At 36.4% G+C, this 20997-nt stretch overlaps 1 protein-coding gene across 1 annotated transcript in view; it reads left to right on the top strand.

Annotated features, from left to right (window-relative positions):
- Window positions 1–20997, top strand: part of BMPR1A (bone morphogenetic protein receptor type 1A) — a 139112-nt gene that overhangs the window by 97512 nt on the left and 20603 nt on the right. The window contains exons 3-5 of the mRNA XM_029244746.1: window positions 10298–10516; window positions 14961–15123; window positions 17687–17789. Of these exons, the coding sequence (XP_029100579.1) occupies window positions 10450–10516; window positions 14961–15123; window positions 17687–17789 (333 nt within the window). The 5' untranslated portion in view covers window positions 10298–10449. The remainder of the gene's footprint in view (window positions 1–10297; window positions 10517–14960; window positions 15124–17686; window positions 17790–20997) is intronic.

Here is a 20997-nt window from a genome sequence, read left to right on the forward strand (position 1 = left end):
CTTTTACTCTCCCAGCTCTGCCCCTGGTTCCCCTTCTGGTCCCAACGTAGCTGCCAGCAGCTGCTATTTTCTTATTCATGTTCAATCTGAAAGAGTGACTTTATCTCTGCAGGGCCAGCTGAAGTCCTTAGACCGTGTTAGTACGGCTCACCCCTGAACTTTTCATTGTGACATAGGAGATAGAATATGCTGATTGGCTTGGCCTAGGACAGAGCCTCTACTTCTGGTGCTTCAGGGAAACCTGTGTACAATGAATTTTTTAAAGTTGTGGATAGAGGAAAAAAAGTGGAGAAAAATGGTTGATTTTTAAATTACTTTTGCATTGTACAAGCACTCTGGTTAGCACAGCAAGAATATGATTCCTTTTGTAAAGTGGTCAAATGAGAAGGAAAAAAAGTAAAGTAAAAGTGAAGTTGCATTCAGACATTAGTTTGATTAAGATAATTTTTCTTCTAAGAGGCCTAAAACTATTGCTTTTTGAATATCTAGAACCTAAGAGGAAATTCCCTGACAGTCCAGCAGTTAAGGCTCCGTGCTTTCACTGCCGAGGGCCAAGGTTCGATCCCTGGTCAGGGAACTAAGATCCCGCAAGCTTTGTGGCGTGGCCAAAACAAAATGGAATCTGATAGGTCGTTCTAGTCAAGAATAGTTGTTTCTCCACAAGGAGAGCCCTATTGGCATTTGGTTGAGACAATTCTTTGTTTTGAGGGATTGTCCTTGCACATTGCATTGCATTTTCCATTTTGGGCCCTGGTCACTGTGTGTCCTGTCCTACCTCAGTCATTGTTCCAACCGAAAAATCACCTGTATATTTCCATATCTTCTTAGGGAGGTACAAACTTGCAAAAACTTGTGACTCTTTTTGAAAGGGTGTTTCATATTGAGGACATAAATACAGATAAACTTTGATTTGGTTTCCTGAGTGAAAAATGGGTTTGTTTTTTGTTATTCTTGAAGTTCTGCTTTGACTTTTTCCCCCCAGTTCTAGAAGTTAGATATATTCTCCTTAAAAATTGATTTAGCATTTGAATTAATTTTTTTGGCCACAGGGATTTACTGAGTTAATCCCAGAAGTTTTTGATGAAATGTATCGCTAAGGGAAAGAGAAATGTTTTGATAGCCAAATTTTGGTGCTCTTTCAAGCATTTTGACTTGGGTCACATAGGTTAGAACAGAAAGACCACCCAATCTTGAACAAATTTCTAACTTTGATAGGTAAATTATTTGTGGTGGGAAAAGTGAAATAGGTACTGAGTCTAGAAGAATTCATTCCTAAAGTCAGAATATCTTAGAATACTCTTTGAATATATATTAAAACACACTTTGTAAGCACTTAGGAAATGTTAGACCTCTTTGATGAAGTGAATATATTAAAAAATGTTTATGTGGTATGTGTGGATATAGTCAGTCAGTTCCCCTCTGAGATCTGTTTTCTGAAAGTATTTATATCAATCAGGGCCCAGTCAGGAAAGCTGAAACCACACTGGTTATTTTAACAGAGAGAATTTGGTGTAGGGAGTTGATTACACAGGTATTGGAGGATTGAAAAAGCTAAAGGAACACTGGGATTAAACTGAAATACTAATTGTGGGAAGCAAATACCACCCTTAAGAGGCTGAGGTTTCAGAACCTAGAAGCTCGGAGGAGTGCCCCTGTGGAGCCCTGACCCAGTCCTCTGTTGAGGGAGCTCAGAGCCCAGCTACTGCCGGCTCCCGAGGACCTGCTCTGGGGTCTTGAGGCGCTGGCACTCAGACCCTGAGGTGTAGGCACAGTTGGGTCTGAACAGGGGCCATGAGGCTGGTTCTGGGAGTGTGGAAGGAAGCTGGAAATGGAATCTACTGCTGCTGCTATGGCAAAGGCTGTAGTTCAGATAACTCTGACAGGAACAACAAACAAAGTCAGAAAGATGAAAGTCCCTTCTTCCCTCCAGCCTCCTCTAGTTCCCCTTTTGGCAGAACCTATCAAGGAACCAGCTGGTAAAAGACTTGTTAGTGGTATCCCAGGTCAGCATCACAAAGCAGAATGGTTAGGTTTTATTTGGGGGCCAGTGTGGGGGGGGGGCTTGTTATTGCTTTGTTTTTGCTGAAAAGCAATAGTGTAATAAGGGGCACAGTAGTTTCCATTTTTTTCTCATTACCTGTCGCTCCTGACTATGCAATAGTGAATGGAATTTGAGCTTTCTCAGCAGCATACTTGCTACTTATTGGTTGTGTGAACTTGAGCAAGTTTCTTAACTTCGCTGAGCTTCACTTTTTCCTTGCAGAGTTGTGAAGATGAAATAAAATCTTATGTGGCTCAATAAAGAATAACTTCCTATTTCCCTTTTGATGTACTTACTGGATAAAACACTGCACTTGGGAATAAAAGACCTGGGTTTTAGTTTTTGCTTCAAGTTACTAGCTGTATAGAATTCAGCAGGTCACTTTAGCTTCCTGAACCTGTCTCTTCTCTGTAAAAGTAGGAATAATTTTACTTACTGTAAGGGTCATATACGTATGGTATAAGGCATGTAAAACTAACTTGCAAATTATTAAGATAGTGATGTGCTAACATAAAGTTGCCACTAAACACTATATATGATTTTCTCTCACTTAATTGGCACAAAAGACCTAGATCTGTATTATGCTAGACCCTGAACTATTCAGTAACCACATTATCCTGATTTTATCTCTATAAAAATATTGTGCAGAAACAAAGACAGTATTGTTTACCATTACTCATAATATACTTATAGGGATGACCAAATTCTCTTGCCTCCTAGGCATTTCTGCAACTGCTGATTCACTTTACCTGTTTTTTTGTCATTTGTGCTATTCCAGAGGAGAGACAGAAGAATAACACCCAGACCCCCTCAATTAACTGCTGGCATTAAGAATTTCTTCTGAGCACTGATGTACCAAAGATTGGTATTTAGCATAATCTAGTTCTAATTATTTGTGAGGTTTTTTTGTTTAATAAGATGAAACAAACAAAAAAGCTTTGGAGAAACTAGGTTAGTGAATTTCTAGTACAAAGTTGAATGGTGTTTTGAAAATAGATTATCCCCTGTTTTTTAAAATAGTTCATAAACAAAGAAGCATTTATTGTGCATCTAATATTGAGGCCCCCACTGAGGGATATAAAACATCTCAGTGCATTAACTATAATAATGCCATACTAGTTTGTCTTACCTCTCTGTTCCTGGAAGAATTTTACTTGTGTTGGGGAGAACAGTTTCTTGGCACTGAAGGAAAGTGAAAGGTTTTGAATGAAGAGAGGACAATTGAGCAGAAATACAGAGGTTAAATGTTGTTAAATTTGCTTTGAATAAATAATTGAGCATTGGGGAAAGGAAGGTCTAGTCAGAAGGTAATTTCAAGGGTGATGATGAAATTAGTGACCTCAGGGTAGATGAAGACATCACAGTTAGAAATGTCTTTATGAAGTGGAACTTCCCCATCCCTACTGTAGGTCAGAATTTAGCTAGATGGTTGGTTCTCTTAGCTCCTTTTTCAGACTTTACAAAAGTTCTCATTATGAATGTCTCACCCATCACAAGTTCTCACAGCATGGACTCCAAGGCAGGCTTTTTGGTGAGATTCCTGTGTATTACCACAGATACACTCATAACTATTTATTTAAGCATGTTATTTTTTAAGGGTTTATGTTTAGATTTGGGTGACTTTTTTTACACTGATATAAAAATAACCTGAGTAGTGTTTCTCCATTTGTACGTGTATATATTAGTTTAGGAATTGATGGGGTTGGAGGTTAGAAATGGGGAGGGGATGGATGAGTTGCTTGTTAAGGGAAAAGACAATATTCTTATGCTAATCCAAACTCTGGATCAGGAGCAAAGCAGCCGTGCAAACAATGGCTGTGGAGCCAGAAAGTCTGCAGTGAGTCTAGTCCTCAGAAAGCTTGTCAGACAAGGCGCCTGGAGCTGCCTAGGGGGAGGGACCCCTGGAAGGGGGAGTTTTCTCCTTACTACTTTTTGGAGTTGGCAGTTAGCCAGCTTGTTGAAAATTCCCAAACCTCACTACTAGAAAGTAAAAATTAAGGGTGGGGGGCTTAACGGGAAGAGGAAAGAATGACTTTAGTCTGTTTTTTCAGCTGACTTCAGCCTTTTCCTGTTTTGTTTTTTTTTTTAATCCTGATTGAACTATTGGTTTAACTTTCTTGCTGTTTGCAAAGCTTTAAATTTTTTTATTTAAAAATAATTTATATTTTATTGAGTAATGTTGTTGTAGTCTTATTATCCTGAAAAAGAAGCCACCAACCTGTGTATATAGCAAAGGAAAGTAAATGTATTTAGATGCCTTTTTGGACTACTTAATAATAGCTTTTAAATATGAGAATCATTTTAAAATTTTGATCATGTGGCATTTCAAATGTCTGCATTTCCTTATATTCTTAACATTGCATGATCAGATATTTTTAATTTTCATATAAAAATTCCAATGAATTATTCTAGGAATTTAAAAATATTTTTTATTTTCAGATGTTAGAATTATAAAATACTCAGTTTCAAGAATGGTTGCAAAATAAGGTTACTATTTTTGCTATATCATAATTTTAGAAATAGTTAATATGCTAGGACAAATAAAGGGGAAATCATCAGTACTTCTGTTATGAATAACAACAGTTACAACAATAACAACTAACATCTGTTATTTATTGAGTGCTTAATACCGAGATGCAAGGCGCTAACTCATTTAGGTTAGTAATATTGTCTCCATTTTGTGGCTAAGGAAACCAAGACCTAGATAGCTTACGTAGCTTCCCCAAAATTACATAGCAAATAAATACTGGAGCTGATTTTTGAAACCAATAGACTGACATCAGAACTTAACTTTCTTAAATTTGCCAGGATATTATATGAAAAGTGCCTTTACCTAGAACACAGAAGTGATGTCATCGTTATGGAATCCATAGTTTAAAAGGGCAAATGTAACAGTGTATAGTGTGGAACTAGGGACAGGTTTTCCCCCACAGAAAAATGAGCCTTACTTATTGAGGCAATTTAAAAACAAAGAATATACTCTGGTTACTCCTTTGAAAGAAAGATGTTAGTTGTATTATCCAGTTAGTTCTTTGAGCATTGTGACTATTTATGTTATACTTTTTTTTGGCCACACCACGCATCTTGCAGGATCTTAGTTCCCCTACTAGGGATTGAACCCGGGCCCTTGGCAGTGAAAGCGTGGAGTCCTAGCCACTGGACTGCCAGGGAATTCCCTATTTATGTTATACTTGTATTGTTATACTCTGACTTGACTATGCCTTCCAGACTTGTCTTTTGGTTGACTGTGCAATAACTTATAGTGATTAGGCTTTTATTATTTCAACAAATTTCCTGGAATTGACTGTATTATAGCAATGAATGTTATCTACTGCTGCCCAACAGATTACCAAAAAACTTAGCAGCTTAAAACATCCAGCATTTATCATTTCATTCTGACCATCAGGAGTCCACCAGAGGCTTAGTTGGATGGTTCTAGTTTAAAGTCTCATAAATTGTGGTTAAGATGTCTATGAAGCTACAGTTACTGGAAAGCTTCCTGGCACCGATGGATCCATGGCCAAGGTGGCTCACTCACATGGCTGTTGGCAGGAGGCCTCAGTTCTTTGCCACATGGGCCTCTCCATAAGGCTGCATGGGTGTCCTTATTGACATGGCAGCTAGCTTCCCTAAGAGTGAGCAAGGAGGAATCTGAAGTGCCTTTTATGATCTAGTTTCAGAAGACAAACCATTGTTTCCACCTTATTTTATTTTGTTAGAAGTGAGTCATTAAGTCCAGTGGGAATTCAAGGGAGGAAATTAGGCTTCACCTTTTGAAGATAGTGTCAGAGCACTTGTGGACATATTTTAGATCACCGTAATGATCTTTTGGTAGATTGGTGGGGTTTTTTTAACTGTGAAAAATATCACTTATGAATATTAGCTTATATTCCAGCTGTGGCAATGTATACTATATTAATATTGTACATGATGGATCCTGGACCATGAACTTATTTTTATCAGTGAATGCCAAGTAAATATATATGATGTTAATGCTTTTATTAATCTAATTTTTAAATGAACATTGGTGTTCTGGTGCCTTCTTCTCTTTTCATTCTAGAAGGCCATCTCATACAGAACTGTAGCTTTAAATATCTCTATGCTGTTGACATAACAGATTTATATCTTCAGTCTCAAAAGTTTCCTTTAAGTTTCAGAACCAAATGCCCATTAGACATTCCCTTTGAGTAATTTCAAATGTCTAAAAATTGAACCATTGATCTCTTCTCCCCACTTTTTTCAAAATCCATTTGTCCCCATTTTCAGTAATTGCTCATGCCGGAAATGTAGGGATCTTTTTTGACCCCTCACTCTCCCTTACCCCCACATTTAATCCATTACCAAGGCCTACTGAATCTGTTTGTGAAATATATCTTGACTCCATCCACTGTACCACCACCACCCTAAGCTTAACCGCTATTGTCCCTCTCCTAAACTGCTACAATATCCTTCTTAATGGTCTGTTTCCTTCTGCTTTTGTCCCCTCCAGTTCATTACAGAGAAACCAGATAATTGCCTTCCCATCCCACTTACATTTAAATCCCAAATCCTTCATATGATCTTGCCTGACCTGGTCCTTGACTTTTCTGTCTCTTCAACCTCATCTTCCACTGCGTTAACCCTTGTTCTCCACATTTCAGAAACATTGTGCTCTCCTTTGCTCTTCTCTGCCTCAAGATCTTTGAGCAGGCTGTTCCTTATGCCTAGAACAAGCCCCCTCCCCAACCTCGTGTCTTTACCTGACTAAATAACTCTTTTATTCTTCAGATTACACCTTAAATGTCACTTTTCTACATTGCTTCCCTTGACCTCTCTATCTGGATTAGATTAGGTCACTCCCCATGTCCCTCAAGGACCTGGCACTTTTCTTTTTTGCACTCACCTCAAGTTGTGATCACGTATCATTTGTATTGTCTTGTTTGATGTCTAAATATCTTAATTATCTTATTTGACTGTGAACTCCATGAAGGCTCAGTCTGTTTTGCTCTCTCACTATATTCTCAGTGTCTCATACAGAATCATGTATATAATAGGCACTTAATAAATATTTGGGAAATAAATTAACATTCAATAGCGAGAACACTATTCACTCAGGAATTCAGAGCTGGAAGGAATCTGATAAGTCATTTAATTGGTCTAGTCTTGTTTGCATCATGCCTGTCATGTCCTTGGCAGAGGTACATTCACACTTTATTCCTTTGATACTCTGTGAGCAAAGATCCCTGGTCCTTTCAGTTGTATCTCAAGTGTAGTCATTTCTCTATCCTTTGCATTCTTGTCATTCTTCTCTAAAGTATTTGAGGCCTGACCAGATGGGATAAAGTAAGATGGTTACCCTCTTTGATTATGGCAGTGTGCTTCTATCAATGCTTGATTAGATTGCCTTCATGTCTTAGAATTGTCATAAGCACTGATGCTTATTGAGCTTGTAGTCAGCTAAAACCTAACATTTTTCTTTTAAAGATTAGGGGCTTCCATTGTTAGATTACAAATGAGGCACTTGAAGCCATTTTACCTTTAGCCTTATCTTGGCTGATAGCTGTTCTCCATACAAGTTGTTGCAGGGTTTTTAGTGTATAAAAATGTCTTGCAGATGGGATTGTCGTGGATAGCACCTGTTACTTCCTGTGCCAGGTTGGCAAGTATGTTATAAACATGTCTGAGAGGAGGAAACTTTTATTAAGTACCTACTCTGTACCAGGCTTTTCTAAATACTTTATAATGTATAGTTTACATTATGTAATGTATGTAAAATATCCAGCAAGGCAGCATAGGGTAGCGGTTAACACATGGCCTCGAGAATCAGATCCTCTTGATTAGAATTATGGCCCTGACACTTACCAGCTGTGTGATCTTTGATAAATTCCTTAAACTCCACTTGCCTTAGTTTCCTCATCTGTAAAGTTAAAATAATAAATTGTGCCTATCTTACAATATGGTTGTGATGATTCTGTAAATTAATATTAATATATTCAAAGCATTGTAATGGTCTGCCACATAGAGGTGAATATATGTTAGCTATTACCTCATGTAGTTCTCAAAATAATTGTGAGTTAATATAATTCCAGTTTTACAGATGAGGAAACTCATCTAGAGAGGTGAAGTTACTTATTTAAGGCAGATCCAGGATTTAAACTTGTGCTGAGAGTGGTAGAGTCACAGATGTTTGTGTAGAAGGAATCACACATGATCCCCTTCCTCTGAAAGGGACTGTGAGTGTGGCAGGTGCTTAGGGTCTCATCGACTGTACTGCAGGATGCCTTGGTTGTACCTTTAATGAGACAAGACCACATATTAGCTTAAATAAACTGATGAAGAAGCAGTGACACTGAAAGATGGAACCAGTCATAGCAGTCAGTTTCCTGACCAAGAATATGAGGCCCTTGAAGTAGAATCTGTCATACTCATATTTTTATTTCTAGCCCCTTGCATTGATACATACTCAGAAAACACTGTTGGTGAATAAGTGAGTGAACGAATAAATGAGTGAAGGTATGGGGAGAGAGTGAGAGCTAGGAAGAGAGGCAGAAATTATACCAGGGTTTTTGGCATGGATGACTGGAGAGATGGCACCACCCTCCTCTGTGATAGCAAATGGAGGAGGAGGAGGCAGGTCTAGAGGAATGAGAAGGAAAGTTAGTGAGTTTGATTTGGACAGGTGGGATGTAATCCTAGTGGAGATATTTAATAGGCAAATAGAAATAAGGAGAGAGTTCAATGTTGGAAATATACTGGAAACTTCTTTTGAATTTGAAACCTGGAACAAGTATCCCTAGAGTCACAATCCCATAATTTCAAGAAGTGAGTTTTCTCAAATACTGTTAAATCATATTACAGATGTTATTCTGTAATAATTTTAGACTTTACATCTTACTCTCTCAACATTATGTAGATGGAAATCAAATTAATTTCATAGTAGAAAAATTAGAGATTTTAGAATAAGCCATATATAAAATGTACAATATAAATGACATCTCACTGTATATCTTACTTCCTCAATACTCTTAAGTGCCTTTGGAGAGCTAATTAAAGTGAAAAATTCTTAGTTAACATAGAAAGCTTGGGATATTTATGGTAGAAATCATGCCAGGATAATTGTGTTACAAATAAATAATATCATTTTCATTGAGGAATAATTCAGGCTGACGTCAGTAAAATCAGTTGCCTGAACCAACAGGATGAGAGAAGAAACAGAATCATATTCATCTTTACACAAACTAACCTTTTTTTCTGTTACCTCTTTAACTATCTTATAATTGCCAAACCTTAATTGGGGAGGTTATGTTTCATGTGATCCATATGAAAAGCTCAGTTTTATCCTAATGAATTCAGATTTGTAGTATTTTAGGTAAGTAATTTCATTTAAGATACATTTCTAATGTTTTTGCTTTAATGAGGAAGCATGCTGCATATTTAAATGTTTTTCTAGGTAGGCCTTCTATCTATAGAATACATTATTTATTAGAAAGATTCAAGTTGTTTTTATTTATCACATCTACTAGGATTGAAAAATTTTTTATGAGTAGCTTACTGTTTTATTTTTTAATTAATTAATTTACTTATTTATTATTTTTGGCTGGTTTCTTTTGGGTCTTTGTTGCTGTGCTCAGGCTTTCTCTAGTTGCAGCGAGCAGGGGCTACTCTTCATTGTGGTGCGGGGGCTTCTCATTGTGGTTGCTTCTCTTGTTGAGGAGCACAGGCTCTAGGCACGTGGGCTTCAGTAGTTGTGGCACATGGGCTCAGTAGTTGTGGCTCGCGGGCTCTAGAGTGCAGGCTCAGTAGTTGTGGCGCACGGGCTTAGTTGCTCTGCGGCATGTGGCATCTTCCCGGACAAGGGCTCGAACCCGTGTCCCCTACATTGGCAGGCAGATGCTTAACCACTGCGCCACCAGGGAAGTCCTAGCTTAGTGTTCTAAATTCAGCTCTTCCTGTTTTATTCTAATATATTTAGAAATTTTCTTAATAGCAATAAAATAATTACTTTAGAGCAGCCAGAAAAGACTGTTAAGATTATTAGTGTTCTTATTTTACATATGGTTAATCTAAGGTCAGGAGAGGTGGCAACCTATTAATAAATTATTTAAGCTTTTAAATTACAGTGCCTTTTTTTTTTTTTAACAATGATAACATTAATCTTTAATAATGTATTACCTTGTTTAAAGGTATGTTTGGGCATTTGTTTTTCCTCTCCTAGTTTTTGAAAACTTTCCAGAATTCAGTTATATTCATTTCCTTCTTAATATTTTTATCTTTCAGGAATCAAGAGAAAGCAGTGGAAGCTGGAGTCATTGTCAAGTGATTGAGACCTTTTACAAGAAAATCTCATTGAATGAAAGTCTTTTAAATTAGTGACATAACAAGACTAGTTATTAAAGGTGACAGTGTACAGAGAACGTTAAAATTGAACAATGACTCAGCTGTATATTTACATCAGATTATTGGGAGCCTATCTGTTCATCATTTCTCATGTTCAAGGTAAATCGGTGTTCATTTAAGCAATCTTATCTCTTTTTTAGTAATTTATTTCTCTATATAAAAAACACTCATTCTTAGGACCGCTCTTTCAACTCATGTCCCGTTTTGAACAGTTAGGCCCAGTATGCCAATAGCTTTTAAGTATAGAGGCAAAGAACAAACACATGCCAAATAATTTTTGAACTTGACTATGATAGAAACATTTTCAAGTCTGTATAAAATCTCAGGCTCTTTGAACTTTGTGTATTATCTGTAACATAGGCATTATGATGTACAACACCAGGTCTTATGAGGATTAAATGAGATAAAATATAAAATAAAGTAGGTGACCTAGTGCCTAAGGGTAATAGGTACTCAAGACTTAGTTTTAAAATACCTCTCCCCTTTAAAATACAATAAGGAATAAATGTCAATTTTTAAAAAACATTTTATTGTTGTTAAGAGTTGAGAAACATAAATGGAATTTCTGTGTGCCAAATATTAAAATTTCTTCAGAGTACTCAAAGTTTTATTTATGACTAATATTGTAATTTTACACTGTGCATTCACAGCTTAGAACTCCCAAACAGGAAGTTATTTTGATGACTCTTAGGATCAGATGGGCTATATATTTGCATATGAGCTTTTTCCCTGTATGGTTTAATTAGGACAGTGTTTTAAACTGAAGAGATAGTGGTATTTGGCAAAATGATTTTATATAGAACTTACTGAACATCTCCGTTCTCTTAAGTTTATACCTTCACAGATTGTTCTTCATAATGTTTTGTTCAGAGTGATGATTAAAATCTGCTAATAAGAATTATGATTAACAGCATAAATCTTTTGACATTTTCATTTGAGTGAACAGAATAATGAAACCTGTAGCTTCTTTGTATTTTGTCTTAGGTTTAGTACCCTTGTTTAGTACCCATACTGAGAATATAAAAGCTCTCTTGCAAAAGCTACATTTTTGTGTGAAACACCACATTATTTAATAAAACATCTTTATTTTAACGCCTTTTGTTAGATGCCTTGTTGATCAGCATCAACCAAAGCTATCATAGTTTTGAAGATGACTTAAATTAATAGTAACATTTGTATTTGCTACCTTACTCCCAAGTAATCAGTATTTAGTATTAAAATTTTTTTAATCTATATAGATCACATAGAGACAATATGATACAAAATTCTCATTCCCCATCCTAAGTTGTTATATAATAAACTTTTTTTTTTTTTGCCCACACTGCACAGCATGTGGGATCCTAGTTCCCTGACCAAGGATCGAACCTGTGCCCCCTGCAGTGGAAGCACAGAATCTTAACCAGCTGACCGCCTGGGAAGTCCTGATAAACTTTTGTTAGATGAAATAAATTGGTAATTAGTTACCAGGCATAAGTGAAAAATCTTAGTAAGCATTATATTGCTCTGAAATATAAGCAAAATTTGTTACATTTCCTTTCAAAGAAGATTAGTTTGATAGTTCCCTTCAAATAAGATAAAAATATTTGCTCTTAAGGAAAAGAACTAAAACCAATGTCGAAAAAATGGTATTTCAGACTTGCCCGGTGGTCCAGTGGTTAAGACTCCCTGCTTCCACTGCAGGAGGCATGGGTTCAATCTTTGGTCGGGAAATTCCACATGCCGCGAAGAGCAGCCAAAAAAAAAAGTTATTTCTTAGAGATTACTATGGATTGCTAGAGTGGTGTTATATATATAACCTATAGCTCCAGCCCACACCAGGACTCATAATTTTATGCTTTGTAAACACAGGACTTGTGTGTAGAAAGAGATTGGCATGTTCTAGGAACTGACACAGGGCTGTATGTTTGGGCATGATGGAGAGAGAGGTCCACAGGGTCCAAATCCTGTGGGGCTTCAATAGGCCTGGTGAAGGAGGTTGGATTTTATTCTGAGTGTATATGAAGCCATTAATTGGTTTTAAGCAGGGAATGACAGGATCAGATTTAGGTTTATAAGATAACTCTGTGCTATATGGGAAATGGGTCGGAGGGGGCAAAAACAGAAGTAGGGAGATCAGTGTCTTGTCTTGGAAGTGACATGATATGTTGGGCCCGGGTAATAGCAGGAACTAGACCAAAATGAGAAAAAGTGAGATATATCTTGGTGGGTGAGCCAAAGACCTGGGGAGGACCAGGTTTGAGGAGAAAAGTTAAGCATTCCATTTTAGACGAGTTAGTTTTGAGTTACTTAAGCAAGTCAAGGCTGAAGGGGTAAATCTAGGAACCATCAACGAAGAGATTTATTTAAACCATGGGAACAAGTGCTGTCATCTAGGGAGAGAGTACAGAGAGGCTGTTGCTAGCTATTTTTCTTTGTATCCATGCCTCTATTTAGTGAAATTTTACAACTTATAGCTCAGGTTTCTTCGCGTTTGACACCCTAGGATGAGTTTGTGTTATTGGCTCCTTCCTTTGTTTACATAGCACCTTTGTATTATATCACTCTTTGAATTGTGTTTATTTATGTGCTTATCCCCTCCACACACATACACCTTTGTCTCCTTCCAAGTTTCTCAAGGACCACATCAGTTTCCAACATTCAGTAACTTGCCTGCACATAGTTGGCCTCTAATCAGTGTTTTGTTAATTAATACTTGAGATAATATAAACCTCAGATGCAAATTATTATAATTAAAATATTTCTGTCTCTTAAATTCAAACAGTGTTCTAGGAAGTTATGTGTATTAACCATCTGTAACTTTGAATTTTCCAGGTATTGGTGATCTTTGTTATTAGTAATATCTTCATTTATACACTTTTATATTTAAGCCCTTTATTATACATTCATTTGATCTATATATAATCTCTTGAATTGGGCAGAAATTATTATCATCATTTTTTATAGATAGAGACCTGAGGTTCAGAGACTAACTTATCAATGGAGATATTCAAGACTTGAACCGTTGACTTCTCACTGTTATTTCAGTGTTATTTCTGCCACACTATACTGCTTTTTCTATGTATCATTAGATTTTTGAAAAACTAATCGCGTGCGTAAATATATTGTTTGCCATTTGGTCTCCATAGTTAAATTGATGCTTCCTTCTGTTGTTGTAATATGATTTTAAAACTGGTTAAGAGACCTCAGATATGCTTTAGTCCTATGGTCTTATTGAGTAAATGAGGCTTGAAATAACATGGCTTGTCCATGATCATCCAGCTAGATAAATGGTGGAGGAACATAGTAGACCAGAATCTAGATTTCCTCATTTCTAGCCCAGTGGATTTCTTCCCTTCCTGAAACTCTTCCCCGCCCCTTTTTTTTCTTTGATGCTCTTAACATAAATGAAGTCTACGTTTTGTAGCAATTTAGAGGATTAAGTGAACATTATTGAAATTTATGGCATGGAATCACTAAAATTTATTTAGCAGCACATTCTTTTCCTGTTATCAATGTGTGTGTATGTATTACTTTTTCTATTTTCAAGTTCATCTCACCAGTACGGCTAAATTTTAAGTCAAGTTCACATTATGCCTTGAACCACTTATTTAACATCTATAATGAAATACATACACAGTTCTCTTAATATTTTATACCTGTTTTAGCTCTACACTTCATTCCATGAAGATCAACTCTACAAGGAGTAGCCTAGCTGATTTCAGCTGATTCAGAGGGAGAAAGGAATTACTAAAACGTTGTTTTAGTTCTGTTCTGCTTTCAGCCTGAAAGAATCAGTATCAAATATGACAGTATCTGTCATTTGAGGCTACGAGACTCTAATGCAAGAACACAGTTCTGTTTCCATGTGCTAACTACTGCCCTACAGTGACCTTCATTTTCTGGCAGCATAGTCTGGATTTGAACCAATGACCTTGAGATAAAAGGCACCAGATAATATGATTAGTCCCCATGCTCTCATAATTCCCTTACTTAAGCAATTAAAATCCAGAGCAAGATGCTTAGTAGTTTCACTTCCACAGAGGTACAAATAAAGGACTTTACTTTTTTTAAACTAGCCACAAGTTTTGAACCAGAGAGTCTAAAAAAAGAACTGTAATTTGCCTTTTTTTTTTTTAAACCTCCTTATTGGAGTATAACTGCTTTACAGTGGTGTGTTATTTCTACTGTATAACAAAGTGAATCAGCTATACATATTTTTTAATGATTGGAAATAATCTCCCTCTTCTCTGAAACTGCTTTCCATTTTGTACCTTTCTTACAAGTTATGACCATATTCTACCTTGTGCCACTCTCGTTTGTCTTTCACTAGTGCAAAAATTGTGACATAATCATCTCCATATATCCCACAATACCTGGGATAGTTTTTCCGTGCATTTTAGGCTGTTAATAAATGTTAATCATATGAATGAAATTTATTTTTAATTAAAACACACATTAGCTGCAATTAATACAATAAGAAAGCTTAGAAACTTCTCACTGAAAATTGGAATAAAAGAATTAGCTTTTCAGAATGGTTTATTTACAACTTCATGTTTGAATGCAGGGCAGAATCTAGACAGTATGCTCCATGGTACTGGGATGAAATCAGACTCCGACCAGAAAAAGTCAGAAAATGGAGTAACCTTAGCACCAGAGGATACCTTGCCTTTTTTAAAGTGCTATTGCTCAGGACACTGCCCGGATGATGCTGTTAATAACACATGCATGTAAGTATTTTATGCAGTTCTTCTTAAAGTTAACGAGAATAGGGTTGCACTTAGTACTATTTTAAGAATCGTTTACTTTGTCTGAATTTTGTTTCTTTAACTTTATATGGTTTTTCCAAAGAGCCAAAAAAAGCTTCTTGTTTTTTATATAGGAACATTTATTACTATTAAGTGATTGATGGTTATTTCCTTAGAGTAATATAGGTTTTAAAGAGTTAAAAGGAATCTGGTATTTGTCTAGCATTTAGGGTTTATTTAGTGATCTTTTTATCATAAAGTGATTGATATTCATTGTAGAAAACTTAGAGATTACCAAAAAGAAACCTTGAAAATTCACCTAAAACCGTGTAATTCTAAATTGGCTGAAATAGGGGCTTCCCTGGTGGCGCAGTGGTTGAGAATCCACCTGCCAGTGCAGGGGACACAGGTTCAAGCCCTGGTCTGGGAAGATCCCACATGCCACGGAGCAGCTAAGCCCGTGCGCCACAACTACTGAGCCTGTGCTCTAGAGCCCCCGAGCCACAACTACTGAGCCCACGTGCCACAACTACTGAAGCTCGCATGCCTAGAGCACATGCTCCACAACAAGAGAAGCCACCGTAATGAGAAGCCCACGCACCGCAACAAAGAGTAGCCCCCGCTCACCTCAACTAAAGAAAGCCTGCGCACAGCAACAAAGACCCAATGCAGCCATAAATTAAAAAATAAATAAATAAATAAATAAGTTATTTTTTAAAAAAACCTTCCTATTAAATAAATAAATTGGTTGAAATATTTTGCAGGTCTATAAGAATGATATTGTGATATTTAATTAATTTTGTGTTATTTTCTTATGTGAACTCCCAAATCCAAATCTGATTTATATAACCACTTTAATTTTTCTACTTAATTTCATGTTAACTAATTAATATTTATATATGATCATGTAATTCTATTCCATATTCTTGGGGGACATTGAAGAATTGACTTACTAGCCAAAAAAATTCCCTGAACAACTCAATCTCATCAGTCAATTGTCCCCCTGTTATAAAGGTGTAATAATCAATAATTATTGATTTGTTTTGTACTTCCCTAATAATTTTATGCTCTTTGAATGTGATCAGATATAAAGCCAAAATGTATACATATAAAACACTGAAATTATATGATGGTTCACCGTGTCTTCGATTTGTTGTTTGTGCTGGTGGTGGTTGACTTTACTGTGGCAGACTGGGTGATCTGTTGTTAGGGGAGTGAGTGTTCCCTTTGTCACCAAGAGACTTCTTGCCAGACTTCTTGTCTGTAGTTCTTGCTTGATCTGTGTGGGCTATTTGTTAGAGGCTTAGTAACCAAGAGTAAAACTGGGAATCATCAATTATAACAGAATTTCACCTCACACTTAACATTTTCTCATTTCAGAAAATGAATAATTATGCAATATTCTTTTAACTGTAAGCAGTATACTTACTGATATGAACAGTAAGGAGGGACACAAAAAAATCTTTTAGATGTTTCTTCCTACCCATGAAAGCCTAATGAATATATTAGGAGAAAATTCTGGCATACTAGTACTAAAATGATAACTTTTTTTTTTTAAAGATACTCCCCTCTGGGGTTTTCCAATTTTTTATTTTATTTTATTTTATTTTAATTTATTTTTGGTTGCATTGGGTAGTGGTTGCTGTGTGTGGGCTTTCTCTAGTTGTGGCGAGCGGGGGCTACTCTTTGTTGTGGTGCACAGGTTTCTCATTGCGGTGGTTTCACTTGTTGCGGAGCGCGGGCTCTAGGTGCGCGGGCTTCAGTAGTTGTGGCTCACGGGCTTTAGAGCGCAGGCTCAGTAGTTGTGGCACACAGGCTTAGTTGCTCCGCGGCATGTGGGATCTTCCCGGACCAGGGTTCAAACCCATGTCCCCTGCATTGGCAGGTGGTTTCTTAACCACTGCGCCACCAGGGAAGTCCCGATAACATTTTGTTAAATACAAATCCATCTATATAAACTTCTTGAAAATTCAGCTATTCAAAAGTTCTCCCTTTTTTCCTATCATGTTAAATAAAAAGTGCCTCTCAGGATCTTAGTTAGTCTGGTCTTCCCAAATATACTTTTCTTTGTCATTGAATCTATTTTTATGTTTCACAGGAAAGTTTGTTTTTATTTATTATTGTGTACAGTATGGGAATACTGAAAATCTTATGGATGAAAAGAGATAAAGTTATTTTTAAGTATATTTTTAAACGTTAAGATTATTTACTTTATAAAGTTGTATAAATCATCTTTCTGTGATCACATGACTATGATTAGCAAAGAGAAGTTACATAGTATTTCATATTTGGTGGGACTTGTTTAATAGAAAATCCTTTTCTACCTAACACAGGATTTTTATTAGACCTTTAGGTTTTAGTTCAGATTTGACAATTTTCATTTGCCTTAAAACACGTACGGTTTTGCCAGTAAGTCAAATGTGAATGTAATTCTAATTCAGAACTAAAAGCATCAGATCAGTGACTGGTCACATTCATACTGAGATTTAATTAGTACTTTCCAATGTGAAGTTGGTTTTTGGTTTTTTGGCTTTTTTTCTTTTAGAACTAATGGACATTGCTTTGCCATCATAGAAGAAGATGATCAGGGAGAAACCACGTTGGCTTCAGGGTGTATGAAATATGAAGGATCTGATTTTCAGTGCAAGGTAAGACCTAATTTGAGGCCTATGAAATAAAGAAGGGAGGGACCACAGGAAAAGCGTTGATTCCCCAAGGAGAAGTATGCCTGGTCTGCACATTGCTGTGTGTTCTGGAAGCAAATATATTGGAGGAAGCTTAGCTCTTGCTTCACGTTATATGATTGTGCCAATTGAAATTACAGATTATTTTACTTTAAAATAAGTTTTAAATCATCTTTTTTTTAAATTGTCAAGCTGTAAAAACTGATACTGTCACACTTATTTCTGGATTATAAAAGTGACTGGAAAGACTTTAAGGCGACAGGTAAATAACCTTTACATCTCTCTGAGACAACTTAGAGACCTTAAGTCCTTGTAAGGAGATCTCAGTGGATCTCAGTTACTTTAACAGCACAGCAAAGGAATCAGAGGATCAGTAATAGTTAATGAACATATTGATGGCTTTGGGTTATAAACCTAATCTCTTCAAAATCCTGTATAGTAATTTTGCCCCAGGGGATCCTTCCAATGTTTTTGAAAACAGATCCAGAGAGAGCTGTTTGTTAACAAATTTAAGCCTCAGCTATTTTAGAAAATTATTCCAATTAATGAGAAGTTCTCAGGGTTGATAGAAACCACACATGCACGCACGCGAACACACACACATATATACACGCTCGCACATATTGCATCCCATCTGTTTTCTGTTTGCTACACCTCTAGTGACAGGGGCTCATTACCTCCCAAGCCCACCTTTTTCATCTGTAGTAATGACCTGACCTTATCCCTAGAAAGCTTTTCCTCTGAATGACTGCAAGTCTCTCTTCCTTTGTACTTCCTTGGACCATAGAGAACAAATTGATTCCCTTTTTAATATGGTAGCCCTTTACTATGTGAAGAAATTTTTTTTGTACCGCTTTACTCCCCATACCCTATAGTCTTTGCCCAGTGAAAATAGTAGTTCAAAATGACTTCAACGGCCCCTTATAATCGTCAGCTTTAGAGTTACTCACTCTTCAGTTTCTCAATGTAAGATGCAGAATTGACTGTGGTCTGGCCAGAAGAAAAGAAGAAAAAAAAAAACAAGAATTAGTAACTCCTTTCCCTTTTCCTAAATGCAGCCAAATCTCCTGTTAGAGGTTTGATTGTCATACCATATTCTTGAAATATATGGAGTTTTCTGTCAGCTGAAATCCCCATGTCTTTCACTCATGCTTCTACTCATCCTTATCTCTTCCATTCTTTATTGGTGCTGTTGGTTTCTTGACACAGACAAGTAGGTTGGGAATGGAATGAGTTTTGTTACACAATTGTCACATACTTGTCTAAGTTAAATTTCATTGTATTAAAATTAATCCGTTGCTCTAATTTGTCAGGATTTGGGGGATGCTGATGTGTTTGTCTCTTCCAGTTTTATGCTCTTTGCATATTTATCAACCACACTACAGTACACTGTTTAATCACTTTAAAATGTTGAAGAAAGACCTCTCTGTGGTTAAAGCACTGAGCTCGACAGTAGTCACCAGTGTCTCGCAGGCCCCCTCAACTAGATGTGTCCCAAATGAATTTATCAATGTAATTTAGTTGTTAAGCTTGACAATCTGTGTTCAGATAGGCATGCTGCCTCTTGCTAGCTGTGGAACTTTGAGCAGGGAGCTTTACTCTCAAGTTGTTTTCTTATCAGCAAAGGAGTTCTTATAAGGGTCAAATGAGAGGTAGCATGTATGCAGAGAGTTTAGCACAGCTGGCACATAGTAAGGACTTAGTAAATGTTAGCTTTTACCATATTGATGATGTAACCAAGCAGGCTTTAAACTGGGTTACGCATATACCTGGGTGCACACAGACTACATTACACAAGGATCGCATAGGCACATGGATAGTTTTAAGGGGATCGGTTTACCTATCATGAACTTCCACAGGTTCTATTGCTTAATATTGATCTGCCTGAGACCAGAGCTTCTTAAGCAATTTCTCTTTTCCTTCCTTCCTTTTCACCATCAGCCTTGTCACAGTTTCCAGATTAGTGGCCTGGAATGTAAATACTCAAGTTTCCAAACAGTGTTATAATTCGAAATCTAAGTATCAGTGTGGGGAACTTGGGGACAGCAGATATATTTGCGTATCTGGTAGTTTTTCATTTTTTGCTTTCAACCAGTTTGCTAGATCATGTAAAATAATTTTTCCTAATAGGATCATTATAGGAGTTTTAGCATACGATTGGAAGGTCTCTAAAGAATTATGGGACAATGGTATAACTAGTTCCTTCCATTATCATCTTTTTGTTTATGTGAACAAAGAATCTTAGTACTGACCCCAAAAAAGGAAAAGATAAAAATAGGATTAAAGTTAATGCCAAACTTTCGCATTCTAGCAATAAGTAATTATCCATGAATTTATGAAGTAGTTTTTTTAAAAGTGTCATTCATCTCATACCTCTCCAATAAAATTTTCTTTTTATATTAGTATTTTAATAAAGATTATAATATATATACAGTTTTGATTAATTTTATACTAATAATAATTGTGATGATAAATCAAACCAAAATGATTTTTTGACTTAAAGACATACTATCACAGGAAATAAAATAGATTATATATGTTTATTTTTCATGTGGAGAATTATTTATCAAGATACATATTACATTAGGACATTTTTTTTAACATCTTTATTGGAGTATTATTGCTTTACAATGGTGTGTTAGTTTCTGCTTTATAACAAAGTGAATCAGCTATACATATACATATATCCCCATATCTCCTCCCTGTTGCGTCTCCCTCCCACCCTCCCTATCTCACCCCTCTAGGTGGTCACAAAGCACCGAGCTGATCTCCCTGTGCTATGCAAGCTGATCTCCCTGTGCTGTGCGGCTGCTTCCCACTAGCTATCTGTTTTACATTTGGTAGTGTATATATGTCTATGCCACTCTTTCACTTCGGCCCGGCTTACGCTTCCCCCTCTCCATGAACATTAGGACATAATTATTGTGGAAAATGTAGAAACGGAATAGGAGCTCAAGGAGCAAAAGGAACACTATAAAATTTTCAATTGTTAAAGAAGCATTTTGACCATTTATTTTTTTAAATAATGATAATGAGTATTGAATTGCTATATTATTTAGATTCTACTGAATAGATTTAAGAGTTATTTTAATTTTATTTTAAAATATCATGTGGAATATGCAAGGAATTATCAATACGTTCTTGGCAGCTATTTATGATGAAAAATTTTAGG

This window comes from Monodon monoceros, unplaced genomic scaffold, assembly GCF_005190385.1.
Source record: "Monodon monoceros isolate NGI ecotype Baffin Bay Population unplaced genomic scaffold, NGI_Narwhal_1 Super_Scaffold_4, whole genome shotgun sequence".
In the NCBI taxonomy this organism is placed as follows: domain Eukaryota; kingdom Metazoa; phylum Chordata; class Mammalia; order Artiodactyla; family Monodontidae; genus Monodon; species Monodon monoceros.